This window comes from Aethalodelphis obliquidens, unplaced genomic scaffold (genome assembly GCF_003676395.1).
Source record: "Aethalodelphis obliquidens isolate GAN/ISIS:26980383/991018 unplaced genomic scaffold, ASM367639v1 scaffold4, whole genome shotgun sequence".
Classification (NCBI taxonomy): Eukaryota; Metazoa; Chordata; class Mammalia; order Artiodactyla; family Delphinidae; genus Aethalodelphis; species Aethalodelphis obliquidens.
The window spans coordinates 40,304,894-40,329,445 of record NW_020837948.1 but is presented as its reverse complement, the minus strand read 5'-3'; the positions used below and the strand labels follow the sequence as shown (position 1 = coordinate 40,329,445).

Genomic DNA, 24,552 nt, shown 5'->3' with positions numbered 1-24,552 from the left:
AATGGTCAGAAAACTAACAGTGATAATACCTACCTGTTTTATCTTCTGATATTCTTGTAAGACTTCTTCATGAACACTCTAGAAAATTAATAATTAGAAATCAGAAGGGAACTTTTTTCTTTGCAATGTAAACAGATAACACACAATTGGCAAGGGTGTGGGAAATATTAATGATGGAACTGTAGATTGGTACAGTCTTTAAGGAGGGCAATTTGGCAACTGCCGTTAAAATGGCAAATGCAAAACTGACTCAGCACTTATACTTTTCTTTCAGATTTAATTGTGAAATGACACATGTACAGGGTTACTCACTGTAGCACTGTTTGTAAAGCAAAAGAAAGTAAACAAAATCTAAATGTCCATTAATCCATACAAAGGAGTACTAAGAGGCCATTAAAAAAGGGGAAAGTGCTTTATGTGCTTACATAAAAAAATTCTCTAAGATATACATTGTCTAGTGAAAAAAGCAAAGTACAGAACAATTTATAAGTTTGGTATCATTTGTGTATAAGGGAGAAATAGAATATTATATCCTAGGAATTTTTAATGAAATCTGATAAATAATGTATCATACCTTAACTTACTGGAACATAAGACAATGGTGGATCTTATAAATGATGACATCTTAGATTCAATTACATATGGTATATTTGTGAATTTGCTTGTGTATATATATCTTATAGTCAAACAGACCTCTGAAAGAATACGATGGAAACCAGTAATACTGATTGCCTCTCGGGAGGAAAATTGGGTGGTAGGGGAAGAGAGCTAACCCTTATGTACTACATAACCTGTACTATGGATCTAAGCAGTTTCCAAATGCTAACAGTTATTCTGCACAACTCTATAATCACCTCACTCTATGGATGGGGATTTTGAGAATTTTCAGTCAAGTTAAGTAGCCTGCCCAAGGTCACACAAGTAGAGCTGGGAATCAAATCCAAGCAGTCTGGCTTCGGAGCCTGCTCCCAACCACTAAGCAATTCTTAGAATTACATTTTAGTTTAAATATAATCATGGTATACAGGTAAATAACTATATAGAAAAAAATAAACCCAAAACCATATCACTGACCTCTTGCACTGCCAACCACTCACTCCTCTGGCAAAGTTTTCTATAACTCTAGGCAGCTTGTTTAAAAGATTAAGGCCCACTAATAGAAGACATAATGAATCTCTAGGGCACGGATGCTCCCAGGCTGTTTCCCCATTGTGGGAAAACCCACCCCATTTTCTCATGTAGGTTCCTGTCAGAACAACAGTGGGCTAGGAAGGAGGTACCATTTGCGGCTGTGAAGTATGACAAAGTTATCTGTCATACACAAGGAGGGAAACATCCATTTATATCAATCCTTTGGCTAAGAACTCTAAGAACAATCAGTAGGCAGGTCAGGCTTCTACTGCTCTTTGTCAGCTGTAGTAATATTACCACTTAATGTAGGCAAGTGAAAAGAGATTAATACCTGTTAACAAATGGCAGTCTCGGGAAGCTGGAAGCACCATGCTTTTCTTCACTTAAACCCCAAGCCTGAGTGGTATTAAGCCCCCTTTATATTCTATGCCAGACTGAGGTTTAAAAAAATTTTTTTTAAAAATTTACTCGAAATAGTAATTTTGGGAAGTAGCACCAGATGTGAGAGCTATAGTCTAAGTTGAGTTGGCAATGCGGTCAAATATTTTGATGCCAAACCTTGCTTTTTGTTTTTCCTATTTTGTTGTCTGTATTTTTCTCAATACACTATATATTATATTACAGTAAGTATGTAAGTATATATTATACATTTTATACATATCATATTGTATGAAAATATCATTTTTTCACTGGAGGACATATAGGCTCATCATGTTTACTTATTTTCAGGAACTATTTCCAGTATTTATTTTCCTAGCTCATTTTAAATGAAGGCCAGAAGCTGCAGAGAGGCTGGTCTGAGAGAGGACTTGCTCTGAAGGCTAGAAGGGTGGCTCAGGATGGGAAGGGCAGAGAAAGAAAGAAGGTAAAATACAGAAGTCAGTCCATCTAGGAACAAATGTGTTTACCTGATACTCTTTTGAGCCTGGAGAAAGGCGCTTTCGCTGTGCATCCAGTTTGATAAATCTTCTAGCCACCGTCTCCATCCTGGCATGCAAGGTCCTATACTCATCGTACTCAGCATTGAAGTCATCCTTGTAATTCTGGCGTTGCTCATAGGAGACAATAGCAATATATTTTCTAATAAAAAAGACAAACAATAAATGGAGAGGAGCTACAGAATAAACATGATGCAGAAGCCTGAGATTTAAACCAAATATTTAGAAACTATATCTATGCGTGTTTCCCTAGACTGAATGCCGCTCTGCCACTGCTTGCTGCCTTGTCACTCCTTCAAAGACCTTCCTGGTAAAATTATCCCACAGGAGAGTTTAAGAACTTCAGTGAAGAAGAATAAATGTGAAAAAAACCATGGTGGAAATGGAATTAAAGTGCAGCTAGAAGACAACACTTACACACATGTAGCTTCCTAAACCTTTCTCTACCCCAAATAATTTACTACCATGCTAGCGGCAGAGGCCAACCCATCTGTTACGAGTCACATGGGGACAGAAGGATTGGAGGGGTAATGTGAAACCGGGAGAATGTCACAGTCACTAAGTGCTGAAGTCAAAGCTCTTTGTAGACCTGCTGCTTTGTTTTATCATTTTTTAAAAATGAGAGACCAGAAAAAATAAAAAAGGGGAAAAAAAGGTATATTTCTCTAGTTCTTTTCAAACAATGTCATACTCTGTGTAACAGAAAGCCAGTTTTATAGTATTAGTTTATTTTCTTAATAAAAAGGCCACAAATGTTTTACTTCAGGGTGTGAGTATCTCTCGGGACCTAGTGAATGAAGGCCACCTTCCCAGAGTGTCAGTTTATTCAGTGGTGGTAAGTCAAAACAGCATTTTAATATCAAAGTTAATATTATTTGTTTGTGGCTCTGGGCCTGGGTCTTTTTGTACTCTGTGCTCCTGTCATGGAATGCAAAATTCCCTTCACTTTTTGAGATAAAAATGGAGATTTCAAAGCAATTTCAGGCAGGTGGCAGGAGCTTCAGGGTGCTCCAGTGGGTATACACATACTCTTCATTGTGGAAAACTTTGGGAGTTCAGTCCTCTCCAAAATGGTTTTAGACATTCTTACCAGTTTTATTTAAAATGCAGTAGCACAGATGCCTAGTTGGAAATGTGAGAAAAGTGATGCAGTGAGCAACCTTAATGTCCTCATTAATATTTTTATTCATGCTGAGTTAGACAGTGTGGAGGTTTAATTTTCTAAGTGTAACTGAGACAGTGGTAGTATGCTGATTTAAAGCTGCCCTGCTAGTGTCCTTGCTATAAAAGGAAAACCACCAGCCAAGCAGTGAAACAGGCCTCTCTAGACACGGGCTGTCCTGACTGCAGACCAGAGAGAGCCCGGGGTGGGGGGTGGGGGGGGCGGAGAAAGAGGTTCCTGGGGATAAGCATACATAAGCAAAATGGCTAAACTGATCGTGAAACTCAGGTTCAATTTGTTATATAAAATATTTATCCCACTTTCTCAAAATCACACCTGAGGCCATACCCTCCATATTTTATTTAATAATTCTCTCAGGGAAAAGTACCAAACTGGCCAACAGTTGTGTTGCTGTTATAGAAGATTATTTGGTTATACTGGCATTTGAATGAAAAGCATGTCACTATTTTTAATAAAAATTGTTATGGTTCTACAGCTGGCTCTTAATGTAGTGATGGAATAAAATGTTAAATACTTTGGATAATTCACAACCACAAGTAACAGAAGTATTCTTATTATATAAAAATTAGGAATACTGTGGTTAAGTATGAATTATTCAGAGGTTGATCATTAAAGGTTTCATAGTATGTCCTTTTGGTTTTCTTAAGAAACAAGTTTAAGTTCTGTATTTTTAGTGATTTTTCTGAATTCATGCTTTCTCATCATTTTAAGAAAATTTGCAATGTTTATATAAGATAGCTTTTGTTAAAATAAATTGCTCTTAAGCAAACAATCACATAGGTTATGTACTTTCATGATTTTAAAAGAGCTAGAAAATGACAAACATACAGAAATGCACTGAGGCAGATGCAGCAACCATCCGTAGATCAGTACGTTAAAAACAAGTTATTAAATAAAGAATTAACTGCTTAAGTTGACAAAACACGGCAACACTGAATCCGTGGGGGGAAGGTTAGAATCATTTTTCAGTCTCCCCACATGATTTTGTCCTATGTAACAAGTATACAGCACTATTACAAAAAAGAGAAATTCAAATTCCGTCATAAGAGAATGAGAGCACAGTACTGCAGCTGTTATTTGAGGGGGCCAACTTTCACAAGACTTTTAAGGAAACGCATTTGGAGAGGTGAATGCCCACGTCAGTGGAGCCAGGCACTGTCCCCCATCCAGCCCTTCCGGGGCCAACGTAGTGGCAGCAGCTTTTCCAAGCTCCCCGACAGAACTCTAAAACCATACACCACCTCAGATGAGAGAGTACTCAGCATGGTTTCTTGGGTTCCTTTTAGTTAAGAGATGATAACCAGCATTACAGTTTCATGCTATATCATTCCCCAATAAGTATAGCTTTCACCACTACTGTTAAGCAAAAGTAACACACTTTTAGTATAAAATGTTCTCTACTCTGGAAATGAACATTTCATGGGACATGGAGTGCTAAACTTCATAGTTTAACTTTGTCCACCATGAGATGCTACTGATAGAGAAAAAAATGTTCATACAGCCCAGATTCCATTTCCAGTCTACATTTAAGCTATTTGTATATTTGTTCATTTTCAAAGCTATTGGTAGGCAAATCTGTTTGCTCTTTCACTCTCCATTTTTCCAGGCTTTTGCAACTTAATTATTTTCTTCTTACAGAAGCCTCTGAGTCTGTAAAAAAGCTAGAATTATGTGTCCAAGTTATAATTTCTGTGATAACCAGTTACAAAAAAGTCCCCAGCTTAGCACTGAGCAACTTGTTGTCATAACAAGAAAAATACTATAACCGGTATTAAAGTGAAATGATCAAATTTTACTGCTCCTCTTAAAGTTAATTTGATGGCAAAGCTTTATTTAAATAAAAATCCATCTGTCTCTACTTGTGTTAACTGCAGAGGTTTAAGTACTTTATCACTAATAAACTGTCCCTTTGGGGGGCCCAAGTGAATGACTGTGCATTGATAAACTGTTTGACTTTGAAGAGTCAGATCCCTGAAATCTTCCATAATCAAACGCTTGGCCTGGCCCCGGAACAAAGGACAGGCTTCTCTATACTTAAAGACCACCGAGCGGAGCTCACAGCAGGGAAAGGCACAACCTGCTCAAGCCAACATGGGTGGACTGGGGACGAGCAGGCTTAATGGCAGCCTTTCAGTTGCAGGGGTGGCTCCAGGACTCTATTTCTGGAACTTCCTACTTTTCTGATTTGCAAATTATGAGAAAAGAATTTGCAAACTTTCTAAAATTAAATAGTTCTCTCCCATCAGCAGACATCTGAACTTACATCAAATAATCTGGGAGTTCAACTGTTGAAGAAGCTTCCGTGGAGGCAGTGCAATCCTCTTTAACTCCTACAGAGAAAAAAAATTCAAGCGTTCACCAAAGGGTATGGTTACAAAATGCCTATAATTCTAAAATAGATCAGAAACATCTGGAACACTTTTCCTCAAATTCTATTCTTCCATCTCAATAAGCAATAGTGAGCAAGGAATACAATTGAACAAGAACAATAGAGGCCCTATGACCAGCGCCAGCAGAACCGACGCCAGGCATTGAAAGCACCCTGGCTACTGCAGTGTCTGCACAATAAAGGAATTCCATCTTAACCCAAGGTCAATCTTCTATTCTTTCAACAACAGTTGTGGCATCTGCCCAGCAATTCAAAGATTGTGGTGGCAGATGCAGCCAGACAACGGGAGATACAAACTTTACATCAACATCTACTTTTCATAGGATTCAAACAAGGCAGATAAGATAGTGAAGTCAGGTAGCAGACTATTTCGATGGCTGTATTTTTACTGCTATTCTTTTTGTATGAAGACAGTGGAATTGGGCAGGAAGTTTTCCTATCAGTTTAAAGTAATTTAAAATAAGTTATTAGTGAACACCAATTTTTACTCCTCTAATCTCTAACCCTCATAATACTGCACAGATTTGTTTTTAAGAGGACAAAATAAAGTGCCAGTTGCTCAGGACTGCACTGTGATAGTGTATAAAACCCCTCAGTATTCCATTTGTTCGAAGGTACCATTTTCCAGAGGGTATGTTTAGACTTTTTTATGAGGTTAATTTTTTATCATTCAAAGTAGAATTAAATTAATAACTCGAACCCAAACCCTGCCTGCTAGCAAAACATACATGTTCAATATAAAACAAGTGAGAATTTAATAATTTCTTGGTTTAATATTTTAAAGGACAAAGCGCACTAAACAAATTATGCAGACTCTGTGGGCTTATTTTGTGTGCGTGCGTGTGCGTGCATGTGCGTGCGTGCGTGTGTGTGCGTGTGTGTGTGTGTGTGTATTTGATTCAGGCTTAGGTAAAAGCTTGTTTTTACAACAGCCTGAGCCTTAAAGGAAAAGGCATCAAGTGCACATCACCTGGCTTCTCCTTTGCCACAGACACCAGATAAATTGCAGTAGAGCAGAGGATGTAGGTCTGAATCTATCCTCAGTTTGTGATAATCTCGATTGGCTTTGAAAGGTACTACATCCTCAGTGAAGGATTCAGAGACTAGGCCTGCTTCTCTCGGTTTCCAGCTCTGAGAAAACTCGAACTCTGCTATAGTGCTCAACATTCTGGGATCCAGTCTCTGACTCAGGATTACCATCTGATGGTGGGAAGTGTGGAGAGTGGGGCATACCCAGGAATCTGGCTTACTAACTCTGAACATGAAGTTTTAGTATCTCTTTTTCTCTTCCTGATCTGGCAAATTCAAGTACGATAGTGTTTGAGGGAAAAAGCTTACACCTACCTCTTGGGCCACTATATACTACCATTCTGATCTACATTATTTCAACAGATATGCTTTGACAAGCAATATCCTCAATCCAGGTCAATAAAGGTACTGCATCATACTATTCCATAATCAAAGCTTCTCTCCTATGGTAAAAATGGTCAGTTAAATCTAAGGATTACAGACTTTCAGTACTGTGGGCAAATTACAGAAAGATAAAATTCCTTAAAGTCTAATCATTAAGGTACTTTTTCTGAAGTTGTATTTTCCTGGGAAATTTTACCTTAGTTATGCTGGGTTTAAAATGGGCAGCAGTCCTAAATGATGGTTTTGAATCTTCTGTATGTTGGTATGCAAGACATTAAGTTCTATATATATAAAATAAGAGAAATCTAATTGTGTCATTAGGTTTTAAAGATCACTACCCTCAGGTAAGCAGTCTTTATACTGATTAGCTTTTCTTTAGAGGTAAAGCATTATTTTAGGCTTCTTTGGGTCTCTAGATATTTGGCTTTGAAAGCTTCCAAAAGCTTGAAATGGTTAAATTTATTAATAATGGTTGATGTTTGCTAACTAAAACAGTGTTCTCAAAATTGGAAAAAAAAAAAAAAAAAAACCCAAGATCGATCAAGCTAATCACCAACACCTTGCAGAAGACAAATTGCTTTCACTCTGAATGAAGATGATGTTATGGATCTGCATATATAATTTTACCTCGCCTGTTTTATAAAGAATTTGACATTTCCCCTGTGCTATTATTAATTAAAGCAGGGTTGACCCTGCTTCTTGGTAAAGAAGGACCTGAGTACTTTTATTGCTAATTGTGTGTCTGGTTAAATCAGTTCAAGAATGGCATATAATAGGTCATGTTGAGGTTGCACAATACTGTGACAGCTCTGGAAAAGCACAACAAAGTTCACCTTCTAAAAGGGGGTCTTTGGAGGATGACAGGGTCATTTTCAAATGTCACCATCTTAAGAAACATAGAAACTATGTTTAATAGTTGGCTAAAAAGAGACAGAAAATGACTGCTGTAAAATGCAAGAAAAAAATTTGCTCAAAAGGACAATACTAAGATTAATAACTAAACGGAAGGTCATTTGATAAAAAAGCATTACTAATTATAAGCAGCATAATCTCATACTCAGGATAGTCTGCTCTTCCCATTCATTTAATCCATGTAGTCGGTTTTTACAAATGCAAAAATACCTTCATTGGAATCCGGACTGGAGTTGTTCAGCTTGGCAATTTCCTCTTCTCTTTTAAGGTCCTCTTCCTTTTCCTCAATCATCTCAATGTCGTGCTTTTTTATTTGGTCCTTTTCCTTGTGTCTTTTAGACTTCTTCTTGGACTTTTTGTGAGACGAATGGTTTTCTTCCATAAGCTTTGGACATTTTAGTAGAACTGAACCAGGTGGTAAGGTTTCCAGAGAAGTCCTAGAGGTATATTTGTCTTGCTGGTCCTCATAGATACTACCATTTTGACTAAAACTGTCAACAGGTAGGTCTTGAGTCCCCCGGCCTTCTGGAGTGCTAGGGGAATTGGAGTGAGAATTTACAGTCTGAGGAGGATTGGAGACAGGCAGGTGGGTTGAAGGCAGCGGTGGAGGCGTGGGGATGGCAGCGGCTGCAGGGGGCAGCGGGGGGCCTGCAGCAGATTTTTCACTGGTGGGATTCAAATGACCATTTAATGTTGGCGGCACTCTATTTGTCAGGTGAGATATTCGAGCTTTTTTATTCATTAAAGGATCAATGAAATCTGAATCTAAAAGCCGTTTCTGGGGTGGGGGGGGAACAGGGAAAACAGATGAGCCAGTTTGCACTAAAATTCAATACATGTGTCACTCGTTACTAGAAGAACAACTGAGTAATTTTATTCATACTTAAATTTATAACCAGTTTAAATTCATTACCAGCACTGTGTTAACCATCCTCCAAGCTTAAGCACAAACAATCTACAATAAATTTTCATGTCTAATGTAAAAAAGCAGAATCTGGCAAATATGGTTCTTGAAGTACTTATACTTTCTGATCATACAGCTCCACCCTAAGTTCCTTGAGACACTAGGCCAATTTATGTGGATTATACCACTCAGGAGTATATTAAATAGAGGTGGCCTCCTTCCTCTGCTGGCCACAGCTGACCTAGTTATATTCAGTGAGAGGAAGAAGCAATTTTTAACATTATTGGTTGTCAGAACCAACAAGGGTTAAGTACAGGGCAATAAGCCTACACTTACTTGATCTCTTCGAATGTGCTAACATGCTCCAGTTATACATATTTTGGCTGTCTTAAGATGGCAACAACCAGCATATTCAGAATAATTTCTCTACATATCTCTATCATTGCTGAAATGCCATCCAATTTTTTCTCCCTTAAATATATCTTTTCACTGAATTGGAAGATAAGTCTGAATAACTAGTCCATAAAAATTATATGGAGTTACTATTTCAAAAAATTTCAAAAATCATGCTAATATTAGCCCAATCCAGCAACAACAATAACAGTATTTAAAATAAAAAGGAAAGTCAGATATTTGAAAAGTACAAAGCATACATCCAATGTAATACTGTGGCTAAAACTTCAGCTTGAAAGAAAATAATAGTTAATCATCACATTAATTTATTCTGTGTTGAATTTAGGGCCACTGATCTCACACCTAGTACATAATTAGATCAGAGTATAAGTAGCTTTATAGTAGTTGGCATTTGAGGCTTCTGTAGACAACATACATGCAAGGAAAGAATTGCTTTTATTTTGTTCCTCCTCTGTTCCTCACAAGAGGTTTCTAACATTTTCTGACACGTGAATAGCCTTTTGCCCAGGGCACGCTTACTGTTCTCAACACATCTGTCCTGTCTCCCTAAGCCTTGGGAGGGGGGTCCAGAGAAAGGAGCACTCTGTCAACAGCACTGGGGTAGAGCGGTTTGTCTCACTGCCAGTCTCAAAGACCTGAGAGAGTTCAAGGCTGTCTGAGAACCAGGTGGGCTTGACCTCTTATGTCGCCCAGGATCTCCCCATCTTTTTCCAACTGAATCTTTGGGGGGAAACTCTAAGCTGGAATGGAGTCGCACTGGAATATTCTGATTGGGATCTAATCAAAAAGTACTTTAAGAAAACATATGGAAATAGCAGAGTTTTTTATTTGCTTATTTTAAAAACATTTTTCCCCAAGAACGTGCTTCAGATAAATTTAAATATCTTCTATTTTCTATATAATCTAAGACTGGATATGGGACTGGATAAGTTAGTGATCAAATGGAAAAGTAGATAATCTTACAACAAAACGTGAACTTCAAGGATTGAAAATCAGAGTAGACATTAAGTACCTTGACTTAATGTAGTGTTATATGGTGAAAAAGAGTTCTGGGCTGGGAGCTGGGACCTGAATTCTAGAGTAAGCTCTGCCGTGAACTTTGGGTAGGGAAGCTGTGCGTCTTTTCTGGGTCTCATTTCTCTCACGTATAAATCAGAAAACCTGAACAAGGTGTCCCCTAAAGTCCATTTCAGGGCTATGATTATATAATTTTATGCAATACCTGAGGAGAAGATGCAGCATCTCTACTAGAACATACAGGAGATTCTGAACGGCTGGTGCTGGCAGCATTCTGAGATGGATTTAGTTTTCTGGAAAGGACACACATGTTCCAGTTAGGGGGACAATTTTCAAATGTTCATGATAGAAAGCCTACCCTTGCTTCGTTTTTCCCATCTCAATACTAAAATAACAATGACTATAATAATTACTTATTTGCATAATTTTTAAAGGAAAAAAAAATAAGAACGTACCTCGAGAGCACTGACTCTAATGACCGTCTGTCTATTTCATTATATCCAGGCCAATCTCTTTGGAGCTCTTTAAAAACATAATCCTTTAAGGTGTATGAGAGGTCCTTAGGATTCAGATTGGCTACCTGGTACATGGTGTGAAAAGAGAGCATTAGTTCTTTTTGCTATTTCTTAACCTAAAACAGGCAACCTTTTGGATTTATACTGAAAATAACTATATCAAATGGCTCCAAGGGACTGCTAGCTTTGCATATGCCAGATCTCAATAAATGCTTTTTGACTTCATTTGGGGAATTAAATAAAACTTTATATACATAGTTAAATATTTTTTTCCTGGATGGCCACTGCATTTGTTAAATAGTAATCCTACATTATGCAAAAAGTGGAGGAAGATTTTTTCTTTTAATCATTTTTTTTTCTAGCCAAAGGAATCCAAAACAGTTTTCTTAACATCTTCATTATTTATTTCTGGCTATTAATTCCATTACTTTTGAGTTACAAGTCCTTGATCACTTGTATTAAGTAGAAACCAAACAGTGCCCATATGTTGGTTTACAAACTTTCCTATCCAGTAATCAACAGAAATTATCTCCATAAACAGTATCAATTCTGATAATCTTGTCTGTCATCTTCTTGGCTTGCTAAGCTTGCTCGTTATAGCTGCCAGTTCTCCTGAAGAACCACTCTTTCCTTGAAATTCCCCCAAACCAATAAACGGAAACAGAAACGAAAATAACCCCCACATTACTGTTATTATTTGCAAGTGTAATCCTTTCTTATCCCTTAACTACGGTTCTTTGTGTATCCAGGCTCAGGCTCCATTAACAACATGAATGTATGGATTCAGGGGCCGAACCACGAGTCATTTTCAATGCTGGCAGAAAGATATTCTTTTCATTCCCTACTGGAATGGTCTTTTTTAATAACTTCACTTCTTTCTGTGTCTTCTAAAAGTACTATAAAATATAATATGATAGTTTATGCTTTTCCCACAGCTCAGCTGAATACTAACATTAATGTTGATATACAGTAGAAAATGATAGGTTTATCTTAAAATTCAAATTTGCAAATAAATTAACATGAGATACAACCAGATTTCTCGAAGTGGAATAAATACAACCATCTTACAATCTATATTCTGCTAGCTCCTAAGTTATAACTCTAGCTTCAACTGTCCTCTGGACACCAGACTCTTATATATATATAACTACCTACTGAATATCCATCTCCATTTGGATATGTCTAATAGACATCGTCCAAATAGTATGTATGTAAGACAGGATTCCTGATTCCTCTGCATACTCTTGTTCCTTTTCCATCCCTCCCCATCTCAGTCAATGGCTCAATATCCATTCAGTTGCTCCATTTAGTTGGTCTGGGGCGAAATCCAGGAACTGGCATTTTAAAAAAGTTCTCTAAGGGATTCTAATATGGAGCTAGGATGAGACTATGCTCTAGATTCTATCAAATAAACAATAGTAATGATACTCATATCCCACTTGCTCAGGAATTAAGTATACCTACATTTAAAAATTATATCTATACACATATTCATGATCACATGACTACTGACATACATCAGTAGCAGCCTCTGGGTGAACTGCCTCTGCCATCATTTTGCCCTCTCATCCTCTAACCTAGGAGGTAATTTACAACCTTTCTGGAGATTCAGTCACCAAATATTTTGTCTTATAACCTGAACCTCCCCCCTTCCCCAAATAAAAAACTGAACACACACACACACACCTATACCCTCATCCTCATTCATTCTTTCATCCTGTCTCTTGAGCTCTTAAAACTGCTATGTGACACATGGGTTTAAATTAAGTGTTTCCAAATAGTGCTCAAATGACTTAATAAGATCCCTGAAATTGCCAAAGATACCTTGGGGATTGGTTAACCCAGAACTGGAGATTATGGTTTTACTCTTTCATGACATTTGGTATCATGTCTTGAATATAAGAGAAAACAGATGAAAAGGACTTAAAAATGTTATTCTTTGAATAATACATGAAAACCTGCAGGTTTATTTTATTTTATTTTTTAATGACAAAATTTAAGAACAACTTTGGAAATGTTACTGCTTTAGAAAAAAATAAAGAAAGCAGACTTCCATTTCTGGTGGACTTGAATACTAATCAACATTTATGACACAAAGTCGTTCTAAAAAATACAGGAAGCTACAGTCTGATGAACTGTTGATTTTAACAAAATTACTTACTTTTATACTTAAGCTTGTGATTATACGGTAACTGATCAGTGCTAACACTTTACATATTCATATCCTTTAATGAAGACAGGTGACTGATTTCAGCATACCCAATGGTTGAAAAAGGCAGAGTATTACAGGCGAAAACAGCATGCAGGGCAAGACACATCCAAAACTATTTAGCAGGTAAAAATAGTCTAGCTTATACCGACCAAAGACTGATAAAAACACATTGTATAATTTCACCTACATAAACCAATAAAAATTATGGCAATAGTTTAGCGGATTCAAGACTAAAAGCAGATAACCAAAACTTCATTTACTTTTTTTTAATGGAATTTCAGGGCAAAGTTTGTTTAACCCAAATGAAGATAATGACTCGAAACTTGATAATTCAGAAGGCTCTAACTTATAAAACCTAGTATAAATGTCTACATTTCAATTAGTTTTTAATTAAATGTTTAAGTCAGGATGATTTAACTTAATATTCATATACCATTGATCAAAACGATCCTGAAATTTCTCTACCTCAGTAATAATGATAACAACAATAACGGCAACAAGCCTTCTTAAATGAACTCCCCAACAAGAAGGTAAGCAGAAGGAACTCTCTCCAGCCGTCCTCACCTGTTGCAGAATTGCTCCGAGGGAGTTCTTGTCTTTCTGATTGACACCGTCTTTCTGCAGTCGAGCTAGCAGCTCAGGTTTCTTATAGGCCTTCAGTGCCAGTAAGTGAATCACCCTGTCCCGATATGGCCGCTGGGAAACACTGCTGCTGCTATGTGTCTTTCGAATGGTATTTGCAGGGTTCATGGGGGTTGATCTTTTCCTCTCAGGCACTGCATCTGAAACAGCTTGAGGTGCTTTCCGAATTTGCACTCTTTTCCCTAAAGTCCAGTAGAAATGACATTGTTACACATTTGCGGGTGATAATATAATGAGCATCTCAATTTCCACAACTCTGATTTAGGTACCTCTTCATTCTGGAAGGAATAAAGACTTCATATTTCAGTTTTCACTTTAAAAAGATATGCAAACAGAAAGCATTCTGAATAAATGGCCTAAAATGTAGATTCAGAACTTTCTGACAGAAGCACTTATTGGAATAAATATGTATTATAAAACTATTTTGGCCACTTAGCTATACACATGGATAATAATTAGTGACACACACCATAGCAACACACTGGAAATTTTAAGGTTGTAGGCATTTGATGTTAAGTGGAAATAAAGTAATCTCCATACTCACCTGTGCTACTTACAGAACTTAAACCTACATATTGTATGTCATTTCGTTGGCAGAGAGGAATACAACGAATATGTGAAATGTGAAAAATACCTGTCTATCTCACTAAGGACACACTGTTGGCTGAGCTCAGTCATTAGCTTAATTTCACAGATTCAGAAGCCACAAAGAGGAGAGTCAGGCATAATTTGGGGTCAACATTCACCAGGGCATTCATGAGTGATATTCCTTTTCAACAGATATAACATACTCTAGGAGTCAAAAAGCAAAAACAAAACCAATCAACCAACCAACCAACCACACAGTCTAAGAGGGCCAGACAAGCAGATCTCTCCTCTGTGGTGCTGAGACTACAAGGTGAGTTAGAGGAATGGAAAGTGCTAAAAGCAGGCATTCACACCATTTCTGCACAGGCCAGTGCCATTCACATAATTAACACACTTTCTGCTTAAACTTAACAATGACAAGTGTTTGGCAAGTGGCTATTTCTAGAAAATACTGTGGGCTGTAGTGACCTGAATACTATATGGATGTGTGAAGCCAACAGTACATGGCTGGTCACTGACAATACCTGGTAACCATTCCTTGCTGAAGAAAGAGAGATTAGAATGAAACTGTATTAGACCCTCGCTTTATGATTTCTGAGGTGAAATCTCATACATCACTACTAAAGCTTCCAACTCTATGCCCATTGGTTAAAGAGGGGGAAGAATTGGTAATGACATACAAGGTGGAACAACTGCATTAGGGACAATACTAGCAATTAGAAACAATGGATAAGTAAAAGCAGTCTCTAAAGCGCTGTTGGCTTGGGTGAAAACAGCTTAATGGGGCAGGAACTTTACTGAATAGTAGTTCTGTCCATGCTGGGTTCCCAAGGCCTGGCCAGAGGGGCTGTTTGTTTGATACAATCCTACCTAAAGGAGAAAGAAAGGTCTCACTGGCTCTTATATTTCTTTACTATCTGGACGTAACCAATTGTAAATATCAGATCAAAATACTGCACAACAAAGGAACTCAACATTAAAGGGTCACTGCCCAGTGGTAAGAAAAGCTATTAAATTAAGGTACAATTAGAGATTTGGAGATAGATTTAGATCTGTTTTCTGTATTTTTCTTAATTCAGAGATAGTTAGATCAATGTCAGATGTGCAGGGAACTAATATCTACCTTGCACCAATTATGGGATGGGGGAGGGACACCGTGCTAAGAGCTTTACACATATAAAGTCTCATAAAGTAACCTGATGAGGTAGGCCTTGGTCCTATTTCACAGATGAGAAAACTGAGGATTTCAATGGGATAAGCTCAAATAGTAGAGTGCTGACTTAGCATTTGGAAGGTTCTGCGATTAATACCCAAGTTTTCCTACTTGTACTTCTTTGTTGGAAAGGTTTTATGAACAAATGCCTAATGTCTGCCCTTGCTTCATGTTAGGCTGCAAGCTTCCTGTAGGCAGTGCTATGGCTGCTTTGTCTATCAGCAGACCTAGATTTTGATGACTTGCAAAGTGAAATGACCAGCAAAGTGTCAAAGTGAATGACAGCAAGTGAACAAGCAGACAGCAGAGGAGCAGAATCAAGGTGGCCTGTGCTGTATTTTTGCACATTACCAGGCTGCCAGAGCCTGAAGACACAATGAAATTGCTAAAGTGGCAATTGCAAACCTTCCAACCCACCACTTCTCAGTTGCAATAGTGTTAGCAAACAGTACTACTTCCTTGAAATTTCAATAGGAATTTTTGGAAAGAAAGAATAGAGTTAGGTCAGACAAGTTTAGGAAACGCTATCAATTCCACACTCCCCTCCCCCTTGAAACCTGTTTAACTTCTACTTCCCCAAACCAAGCTGACTATGGATCCCTCTCCCACACTCGTCTCTAGGGAGTGGGATGAGCAGAGAATGGTTTTTAACTAAACTCACATACACCATGACTGGTCATTTAGAATGAATTCAGGCCAGCAAGGAAGGCAAATACAAATAAAAACAAAAACAGGACTATCACTGTGTTGCAGGCTGCCCTACCTCTTCTGTAGGTCTCACCAACCTCTGGTCCACAGTCTCAGGAAAGCCCCTAGGTCTCCTGAGTTTACCCCACCCTCCCAAAGTAGACATAGGGCTACCAAATAAGGGAGGTTCACTTTGCCCTTAAAAGGGGTCAAAGTATGATGGCTAACAAGAAATTAGAATCTGGACAGGGATGTGACAGCATTGGAGTCTCACCTGGGGCCTAATGCTAGGCTATCATTGGTCCATGAATCTCCTACCCACAAAACACTCACTTCACCTTTACCTCATTTTAAACAGCAAGTTGTAGGGTAACCCATTTCTTTCAAATGATGAAAGAAGAATCCAGCCACACTGGGCCACAGAGTTTTGCACAAAGATCACTTGCTCCCTGCCTCCCCATCAATTTGTGCCTATTCAACCAGGAAGGAGTCCTCTGATTTAAGGTAAGAAAGGCTATAAATGAAGAAAACATTAGTACTCTAAGCAGTTACAGAATTGAGATGCTAAAGCAAAAAAAGAGCAGGAAAATGTGGTTCAAAGTGGGCAGAAGAAAGGTTTTATTTTTATTTTTTACATTTGCCTCAGAAAAGCCCTTTTAATAAAGCCTGTGGGAGAACCTAATTCTCTTCCCAGACCCAACTGCTAATCAATTCCCTGGGCTCCTTATATAAACAGCAGCAGCGGGTCGGACAGAGTTGGGTAATCTGGGACTACATCTGAACCGTTTTGTTTCATAACAAGGAGTCCACTGCTAGCTTCTCCATTCAATATGAGATGGTAAAAGTACTTAGCCCTCCGTCTAATGACTCTGAGTAAACAATCTGAAAGGAAGGTGTTAAAACAGACAATCAGAAAGAGAGCAGGGACGGCAACCGTCTTCTGCAGTTGTTTTTCTGTTCTGTGGAACCTAACTAAAAACCCTGGCAACACTGACCCAAGGTTTTAAAAACACTGGCAGGACCTTGACAGTGGTGTGACTCTGTCATGGTTAAATACATAATCCACTGCAATGAAATCCATCTCCACTACTTAGCATTTGAGATCACTTCTTCAAAAGGTTTACTATCAAAACATATATAAACAAGTCATAGACTGCTAGAACTACAAAGGACCTTAGATGTTATCTAAGTGCAAAACCCCTTATTTATTTTTTATTTTTTTATAAGTTTATTTATTTATTTATTTATGGCTGCGTTGGGGCTTCGTTGTTGCAGGCAGGCTTTCTCTAGTTGTGGTGACCGGGGGCTACTCTTCGTTGTGGTGCCGGCTTCTCATTGCGGTGACTTCTCTTGTTGCGGAGCAAGGACTCTAGGTGCACGGGCTTTAGTAGTTGTGGCACACGGGCTTAGTTGCTCCGCGGCATGTGGGATCTTCCCGGACCAGGGCTCGAACCTGTATCCCCTGCATTGGCAGGTGGATTCTTAACCACTGTGCCACCGGGGAAGCCCCAAACCTCTTATTTTAATATTTGAGAAAATTAAGGTCTCCAGATGTTAATTGATTTGTCCAAGGTCACTCAAACATGTACTAACATCAAAAATAAGGAGGATGGGGGGAAAAGTTGGGAAAACTGGAAAAAGGATCCTAGAAATCAGGTTGTTTGGGTTATTTTATATACCTAAATAGATATTAGGTATATAAAATAACCAAAATTTACAATTCAATAAATTTCCAGAATTTAGATAGGAGTCAGTGAGCAGACTTAAGACACTGGTAAACTAGAAGTGATAAGTTTCTTTTTTCTTTTTTTTAAACAATGGGGAAGGATTATAACAACACAACAATGCTCATCATTGATATCAATGGCATAACTAGAACTGGAAATATTACTGAAGAAATAATAACGATGTTTTCTAGGTTAAAGCTTCTCCTGTGCTCCTCTCCAGGCAAAACAGGCCTTCCCCCATTCCCCACCCCAAGCCCACTAGAAGGTCACAGAAGCTCACATTCCTGGTTGCCTAGGCAAGCTGACCCCTAAGAGCACAGCCTTCCCTTCCTTAAACTGGGCTTGTGCCCTAATTCAACTATCAGAGGACTGGATGATGCCACCATACCCCCCACAGTGAGACCAACATTATTCCTATTTGTCCTCTACTCGGGCTGACACTATTAAAAGAAACCTTGCTCTGCAAAGGCTTCTAAGCTGGCAGAGGTCAGCTTTTGGTATCATTTTATATGATATATTCAATTAAGAACTAAAGAGGTATCTCCTGTTGTCTTATGAAAGAAACATAACTTGTTAATGAGGCCAAACTCTTATCATTTGCTATTTGCTGATACCAACAACTTGATATGTAAAATGGAGAGGCAGTCATAACCCAGCTCATGCGGTGATTGTGAGATTTAGATGAATAACTACATGTGAAGTGCTAACCAGTGCCTTGTGCATCGCAAGCACTCAGGAAGTGCTGAGTAATATTAGTATTGAAGGGTGACTGACTAGCGTTTTAAAGAACTAAATGGGTCAGTTTTGAGATACTGAAAAAAGCAGGAGGATACAAACTGCCTGGAAGGAAAGAAACATGGTAAAGGCCTGGCAATGGATACAGTTAGAAGAAAAAGATCAAAACATGCCATAACAAGGAAGAGTAAAAAAATCAAAAAGAAACACCAGAAAAGCCAATCCAGATACTAATCTTTTGCTCTACTGTATTCAGAATTGATTAGTCTTTTCTTAGGAGTAGTGTGTGCAGTTTGGAATTCTGAGGTGAAGAACTGGAGGCAGTCCAGAGGAGAGCAATAAAAATAATTAAAGGCTTGGGATACAGGCCATATTAAGGAAAGTTAAAAGGAGCTGGGGTTACTTGACCTAGAGAATAAAGGGCTGAGAAGGTTAATGACAAGATTTAAGACCAGAGAAGAACACTGCTGTGATGGTGAGTAGCCCAGGGCACAGAGGACACAGCACAGAGGAGAAGGTTAAACAGAGCACTTGTCTGGCAGAGGTCACTGTGGGGCTCTGCAGGGGGGGAACATATGTGTGCTCTTCTTAAAATGGCATAGATGTAATCTGGTTCAGATTTAAATTTAGATAACCTCAAATTCTATGTGGTCACTCTAAAAAATGTATATAAATTATCTGTAGTGCCTATACGAAACCCTGCAAGTTCCAAAATTCCCATACCATCAGGGCATGTATGGCCTGTGTAATTCTGGGTGTTGAAAAGTCTCTTGTGTAAGCTGGGAATGAACTGTACCGACCCTATCAAAACAAACAAAAACACATGGACATAGGGGACGCCCAAGGATCTTTCAATGGAAAAGTACGGTGATCATTGCTAATTTTCAAGCTTTGGAGTAAATCAAGGTGAAGGTTTTTAGATAGTTATATTGGGAAGAAAAAAGAATCATTTTGATTGCTGGAGTCTTCTATTCCTTTGTCAAACATACCAATTTGTCTTACTGTTTATAAATTGGTAGTATTGGACTTAAAAAACACTCTCAAAGCAACAGGGACGGCAAATTCATAGTGTGCACTTAAATTTAAGAGCAGCAGATCTTGTACATTTTTAAAACAATTTGAGATTTAGCCTACTAAAGTTAATTAAGTTACCTATGAGAATAAAGAAAGAAAGAAAGGAGGTTGGAAGTTGTTACCTCATTCAGCAGGAAAGAGAAGATGAAAAATCTCACTGCTGGTAAGTTACTGGGCAGAAACTGGGCCCCGTGGGTACAGATACCTGGGGAAGCCATGAATTGTTGTTAAACCAAACTAAATGTATCTAAGCTAAGCACCAAGTCCCAGGAGCACTGGCTCTGTTCCAAAGAAATACTTATTAAAGATACTAGTGGAGCTTCTCAAAGCTGAATGTATTGTAGCTGGGTCAGCAATGGGAAAATACAGAAGTAGAATTATACCAAACCATGGAAAGATGTTGATTAAGGGATCTGGTTATTCAAGAGACTTTTTGTTAGCATTTACATTTTCAAATTAATATCCTTTCATCATTTACTATCCAGTGACTTGTGTTATTAAACTGACCGAGGCCTCATAGAGCTCATCCTCACTCTGCGTGACTCTATTACTGTTAATAGTCACTGTGAATTAACTCTTTAAAACTGTCAGGGTCACTGCTCGTAAAGGAGAGACTCAACTTGCGGGTCTGGTCTTAATTCCCCTCGATTTGATGGATATTTGAGTAAGCTGATGATAAAGGTGATGGGGGTAGGGCAGGTTCTTAATTAATGGAGAGATGAGGATGAGGATCCATAATTGAGATGACATCACAATTGAGGTACCAAAGAGGCATCACCCTAATGCTTTGCTATAAGCACGTTTTAATACTTTTGCAATAAAAACTCCTTGTTGTGCAAAGATCCTTTGAAATTCTGCTAATAGAAAACTCATAAGTTCTACTAATAGATTTTACTATAAAAATAACTCTCCAGAAGTACAAAATAAGAACTATACTGTCCACCACTGAAATTACATCATCCAGTGATAAAGAAAACACAACAGTACCACTATCACAATCTCACATAATAAAGTAACTTGAGCAGATCCCAGGATTGTAAAGTAATAACAAATGGCCAGTAGAGGATCTGGGATTTATGAAAGAAATAAAACTTTTCAATCTCTTCAATTTATCAGCAGTATGAAGAGAATAAATGACTTTTGACCATGTTTTTCAAAGTGTTCTGAAAACTAATTTCTGTGTTTTCATTAAGTAATATTACCAATATTTACCTAGAGTGATCTTGAATGATTCCAATCAATCAGCAAGAAGGAGAAAGGTATCTATACAAACCTACATATGGTCCACCAGGTTTGATAACTTTTGTGCTTCGGTTGCGGGATTCCTCCTCTGCCTGGGTCATTCTTTCTCGTGTCATCTGATACGAGTCATTTGTTGCACACACTGTAATTTTATCTTGTATAAATCCCAGGCAATTGAGCTGGGATGCTCCAGAGCTGTCAGGTAAGATGGTGCCTTGTTAGATATGTCCCACATTTTGCATAATAAAGGCAAGCAGAAATTGTATAATCCTAAAACCAGCAGCTTTAATAATAACTTTGCAATTCAAAATAACTAATATTAGTCATTTTAAAATGTAAAGCTTACTTAAAAATTTTTAAGTTTCTCCTCTTCATTTGATATCACATTTTTTTTTTCCATATTCTGGATAGAATGGGTGAAATGAGATCTCAGAGACCAAATCCATGAAATGTTGAAAAAAAAAAAAAAAAAAAAAAGAATCAGTACTTGGAATGAAGACCAGAGTCTTGATGGGCACTGTAGTTCTACTGTCATTTTTAAAAGAATTATCTACCACTGATGTGAGAAATGTTAAAAGTTTACTTTTAATGGAACCATAATATGTATGCTTTAGAACTGACTAGATGAAACAGACCCACCATAATAATGCCTTTTATTTTTAATAAGATATTAAGTTTAAGGCTAAAGTACTGCCAAATATCATAGTTTAATTTATTACTATTCACCCAAATACCCTAAAAAATTGTAACTTTATATTTACCATTGTTAAATCTCTATAGGATGATCTTTTGATATAGCAAATACTGAAAAATACTGGACAGGAGATTTTTGCAGAAATATTAAAAAAAGAAACCTTTTATTTACACAATCACGAATATTAACACTGGCCAGGAAGACGGCTCTGTATTCAAAGTATTATGCTAATATTAGGGGATTATGGTAACAGTTATGCTAGTATTTTAAAAAGAAATTATTATGGCCTTAAAACAGACTAGAATGTAGAAGTAATGAAAATGTCACTACAGCTCTGATATTCTATTTCTTAACTTAATTGGAAGTAGCTTTGTTATGATGCTAAGAAATAAGGGTTGATAAAATTTTTGTAAGTTGCTAATAACTGTCTGTACAAATGCTATTTTAAAAAAATCAGTTCGCTCTTCTCATAAATATTTATTGGGCAGAGAGACTGTGTGCCTGGCAATGTGTGAGGTACCTGGGCTGTGACAAGGACTGACAGATGCGGTCCCTCCTTCAAGGAGCTCTCTGTCTAATGGGCGACAAGGATGAGCACACTGGAAATTATGATGCAGTGTGACAAGTGACAGGGAACAGGGAACCCCCAGGAAGGTACTTCACCTGGACTTGTGGGCAAGGCAAAGGCTTCCTAGAGGAAGTGGTGATTGAGCTGATCTAGAGGGATAACTAGACAAGGGGGAAGGACAAAAGTGTTCTAAAGGGATAACCAATGTGTGCAGGCCCAGAGGAATAAGGAGGAGGTTTTCAGCTTGACCAAAGGGAGCTGGCAAGAACAATTAGAGGTGAGGATGAAAAGAGGGTATAAGAAGTGCATCACACAGGGCTTTGGAGGTCATAGTATAAATTTTGGACTTTTCCCCAAGAATAACAGAGACTGAAAATAGTCTTATTTATTCCGTAGAAAAATCAATCTGGATGAAGAACAGATTGGAAGGAAGGGGGCACTCTTGTGAAAGCAGACCAGTTAAGAGGCTACTGAACGATTACAGACAAGAAGCAATGGCTTGAACCAGGGTAGGGCAGTGTGAATGCAGAACAGTAAACAGATTCCAGAGATAGTGAGGAGGCAGCATTGACAGGATTTGGTCAGAGATTAGCCATGGCCAGGGGTCGGGGGTGGGGGTTGGGTGGGTGGTCGTTAAAGACTGTGCCCAAGTTACTAGGTGTGTGGAGCTGCCATGTGAGACACCGGAGTACGGATGGGAGAGAGAAAATGAATTCAGTGTTGGACCTGGTTGGTGACTTTAAAGAAGTAAGGAGCAGTCTCAGGAGGGAATGGACTGTGAATAACACTAATATTTAAAATAATCAATAGGAAGATAAAAAGACCACAGGAGACCAAAGAGGTAGAGGGAAATTAGAAGAGCAGTGTGTCATGGAAGCCATGGGAATAGAATACTTCAAGAATCAGAGAGTGGTCCACAGTGTGAAATGTTGGCAACAAGTCCAGAATAATAAGGAACCAATAAGCATCCCCTGGGTTCATGGGCAAGGAGGTAAAGGCTCTCTTCGAGAAGCATATTTCAGTGGAATGGCGGGGACTGAAGCCAGACTTCGGGTCCAGAAGTGAGTATAAGGGAGGCGGGTTTGGGTTTTTTTTGGTTTTTGTTTTTGCGGTATGCGGGCCTCTCACTGTTGTGGCCTCTCCTGTTGCAGAGCACAGGCTCTGGACACACAGGCTCAGGGGCCATGGCTCATGGGCCCAGCCGCTCCGTGGCACGTGGGATCTTCCCAGACCGGGGCACGAACCCGTGTCCCCTGCATCGGCAGGTGGACCCTCAACCACTGCGCCACCAGGGAAGCCCGGTTTTTGTTTTTATTGTCTTTTTTAATGAGGCCTACTTGAGCTGAAAATCCAGTGAAAGGAGAGAAAGGAAGGGGTAGGGAGGGAGGATGAGTAGGAAGAAAAGACTGCAGTAGAGAAAAGTCTGCAGTGTGAAGGTCTGGTGGCAGGAAGTTTGAATTTCAACATCTCCCCTTATGATTTACTAAGTAATTTACATAGTGAGAATAAGCTGAACCTATTGCCAATCACAATGAAGATACAGTTTTCACCATCCAAGGTCAAGAAACAGATCTTTACATGAAAACAAAATACAGCTATAAACCCTGTGGGCAAGAAGGTACTCTCCAGAATTCTCCACTCATCCCTTTTGAACTTAGTTACCTTAAAAGTTTAAATACTTTGACATATGTGCATAAATGTTCCTACAGTCCTTCTCTAGCCTAGCTCACTGTTTCCTATACTTGAGTATGCATTATTTACAGAGCTGTATTATGTATTTTCACTAGGCCTGTGAATGGGCAGATTCAAGGAATTTTTGAGTGTGGGATTTCCACCATCTTACATATGAGAAAAGCGAGGCCCAAGGAGATTTAAAAAGAAAGATAAGAAAGGAGACTAGTTGATATATATTTTTTGAACATCTATTTATGGAGCTCAGCCAACACTGTAAGACTGGAAAATGAGTGTAAGAAAGCCCCTGCCCTTAAGGAGCTTGCACAACTGTAGGAGAGACAAGATATATGGAAAATAAAAAATCAAACTGAATAGAAAAGGTGGAGCCAGATTATAAAAAGGTTTTCTTGCCAGGATAAAAACTGGAACTCTGAGTGCTTTTGTTTTTATGATGGCAAATTTCAATTTATATTCATACCACACTTGGATCATACGAATGTATTTATGACAATGTTCTCACAATAATTGTTTCTTTTCTGTTGGCACATCATGTATAGTTTTATAAAGTGACCTTAAATCTTTCTCCAAACAAGGTAGAAATAAACACACAGGGTATCTGTGATGTAACGGAGAAACCATATTACCTATGATAGGCCTGGTTTTGAAGAGGGAATTAAGTT

The 24,552-nt window shown here is 38.4% G+C and overlaps 1 protein-coding gene across 9 annotated transcripts in view; it reads right to left on the bottom strand.

Moving 5' to 3' along the window:
* ELL2 (elongation factor for RNA polymerase II 2) overlaps positions 1-24,552 on the bottom strand; it is a 99,577-nt gene that overhangs the window by 27,649 nt on the left and 47,376 nt on the right. For 8 of the 9 annotated variants that reach the window (XR_003431583.1, XR_003431584.1, XM_027100577.1 and 5 more), the window contains exons 4-11: positions 20,968-21,131; positions 13,593-13,852; positions 10,757-10,881; positions 10,507-10,594; positions 8,177-8,744; positions 5,516-5,582; positions 2,040-2,211; positions 34-78 (exon numbers count right to left, since the gene is read on the bottom strand). Coding sequence is in view for 7 of the 9 variants with exons in the window: in XM_027100577.1 (XP_026956378.1) it covers positions 34-78; positions 2,040-2,211; positions 5,516-5,582; positions 8,177-8,744; positions 10,507-10,594; positions 10,757-10,881; positions 13,593-13,852; positions 20,968-21,131 (1,489 nt within the window). In the remaining 2 variants the exon portion in view is untranslated. The remainder of the gene's footprint in view (positions 1-33; positions 79-2,039; positions 2,212-5,515; positions 5,583-8,176; positions 8,745-10,506; positions 10,595-10,756; positions 10,882-13,592; positions 13,853-20,967; positions 21,132-24,552) is intronic. The other variant, XM_027100579.1, reaches the window with a different exon arrangement.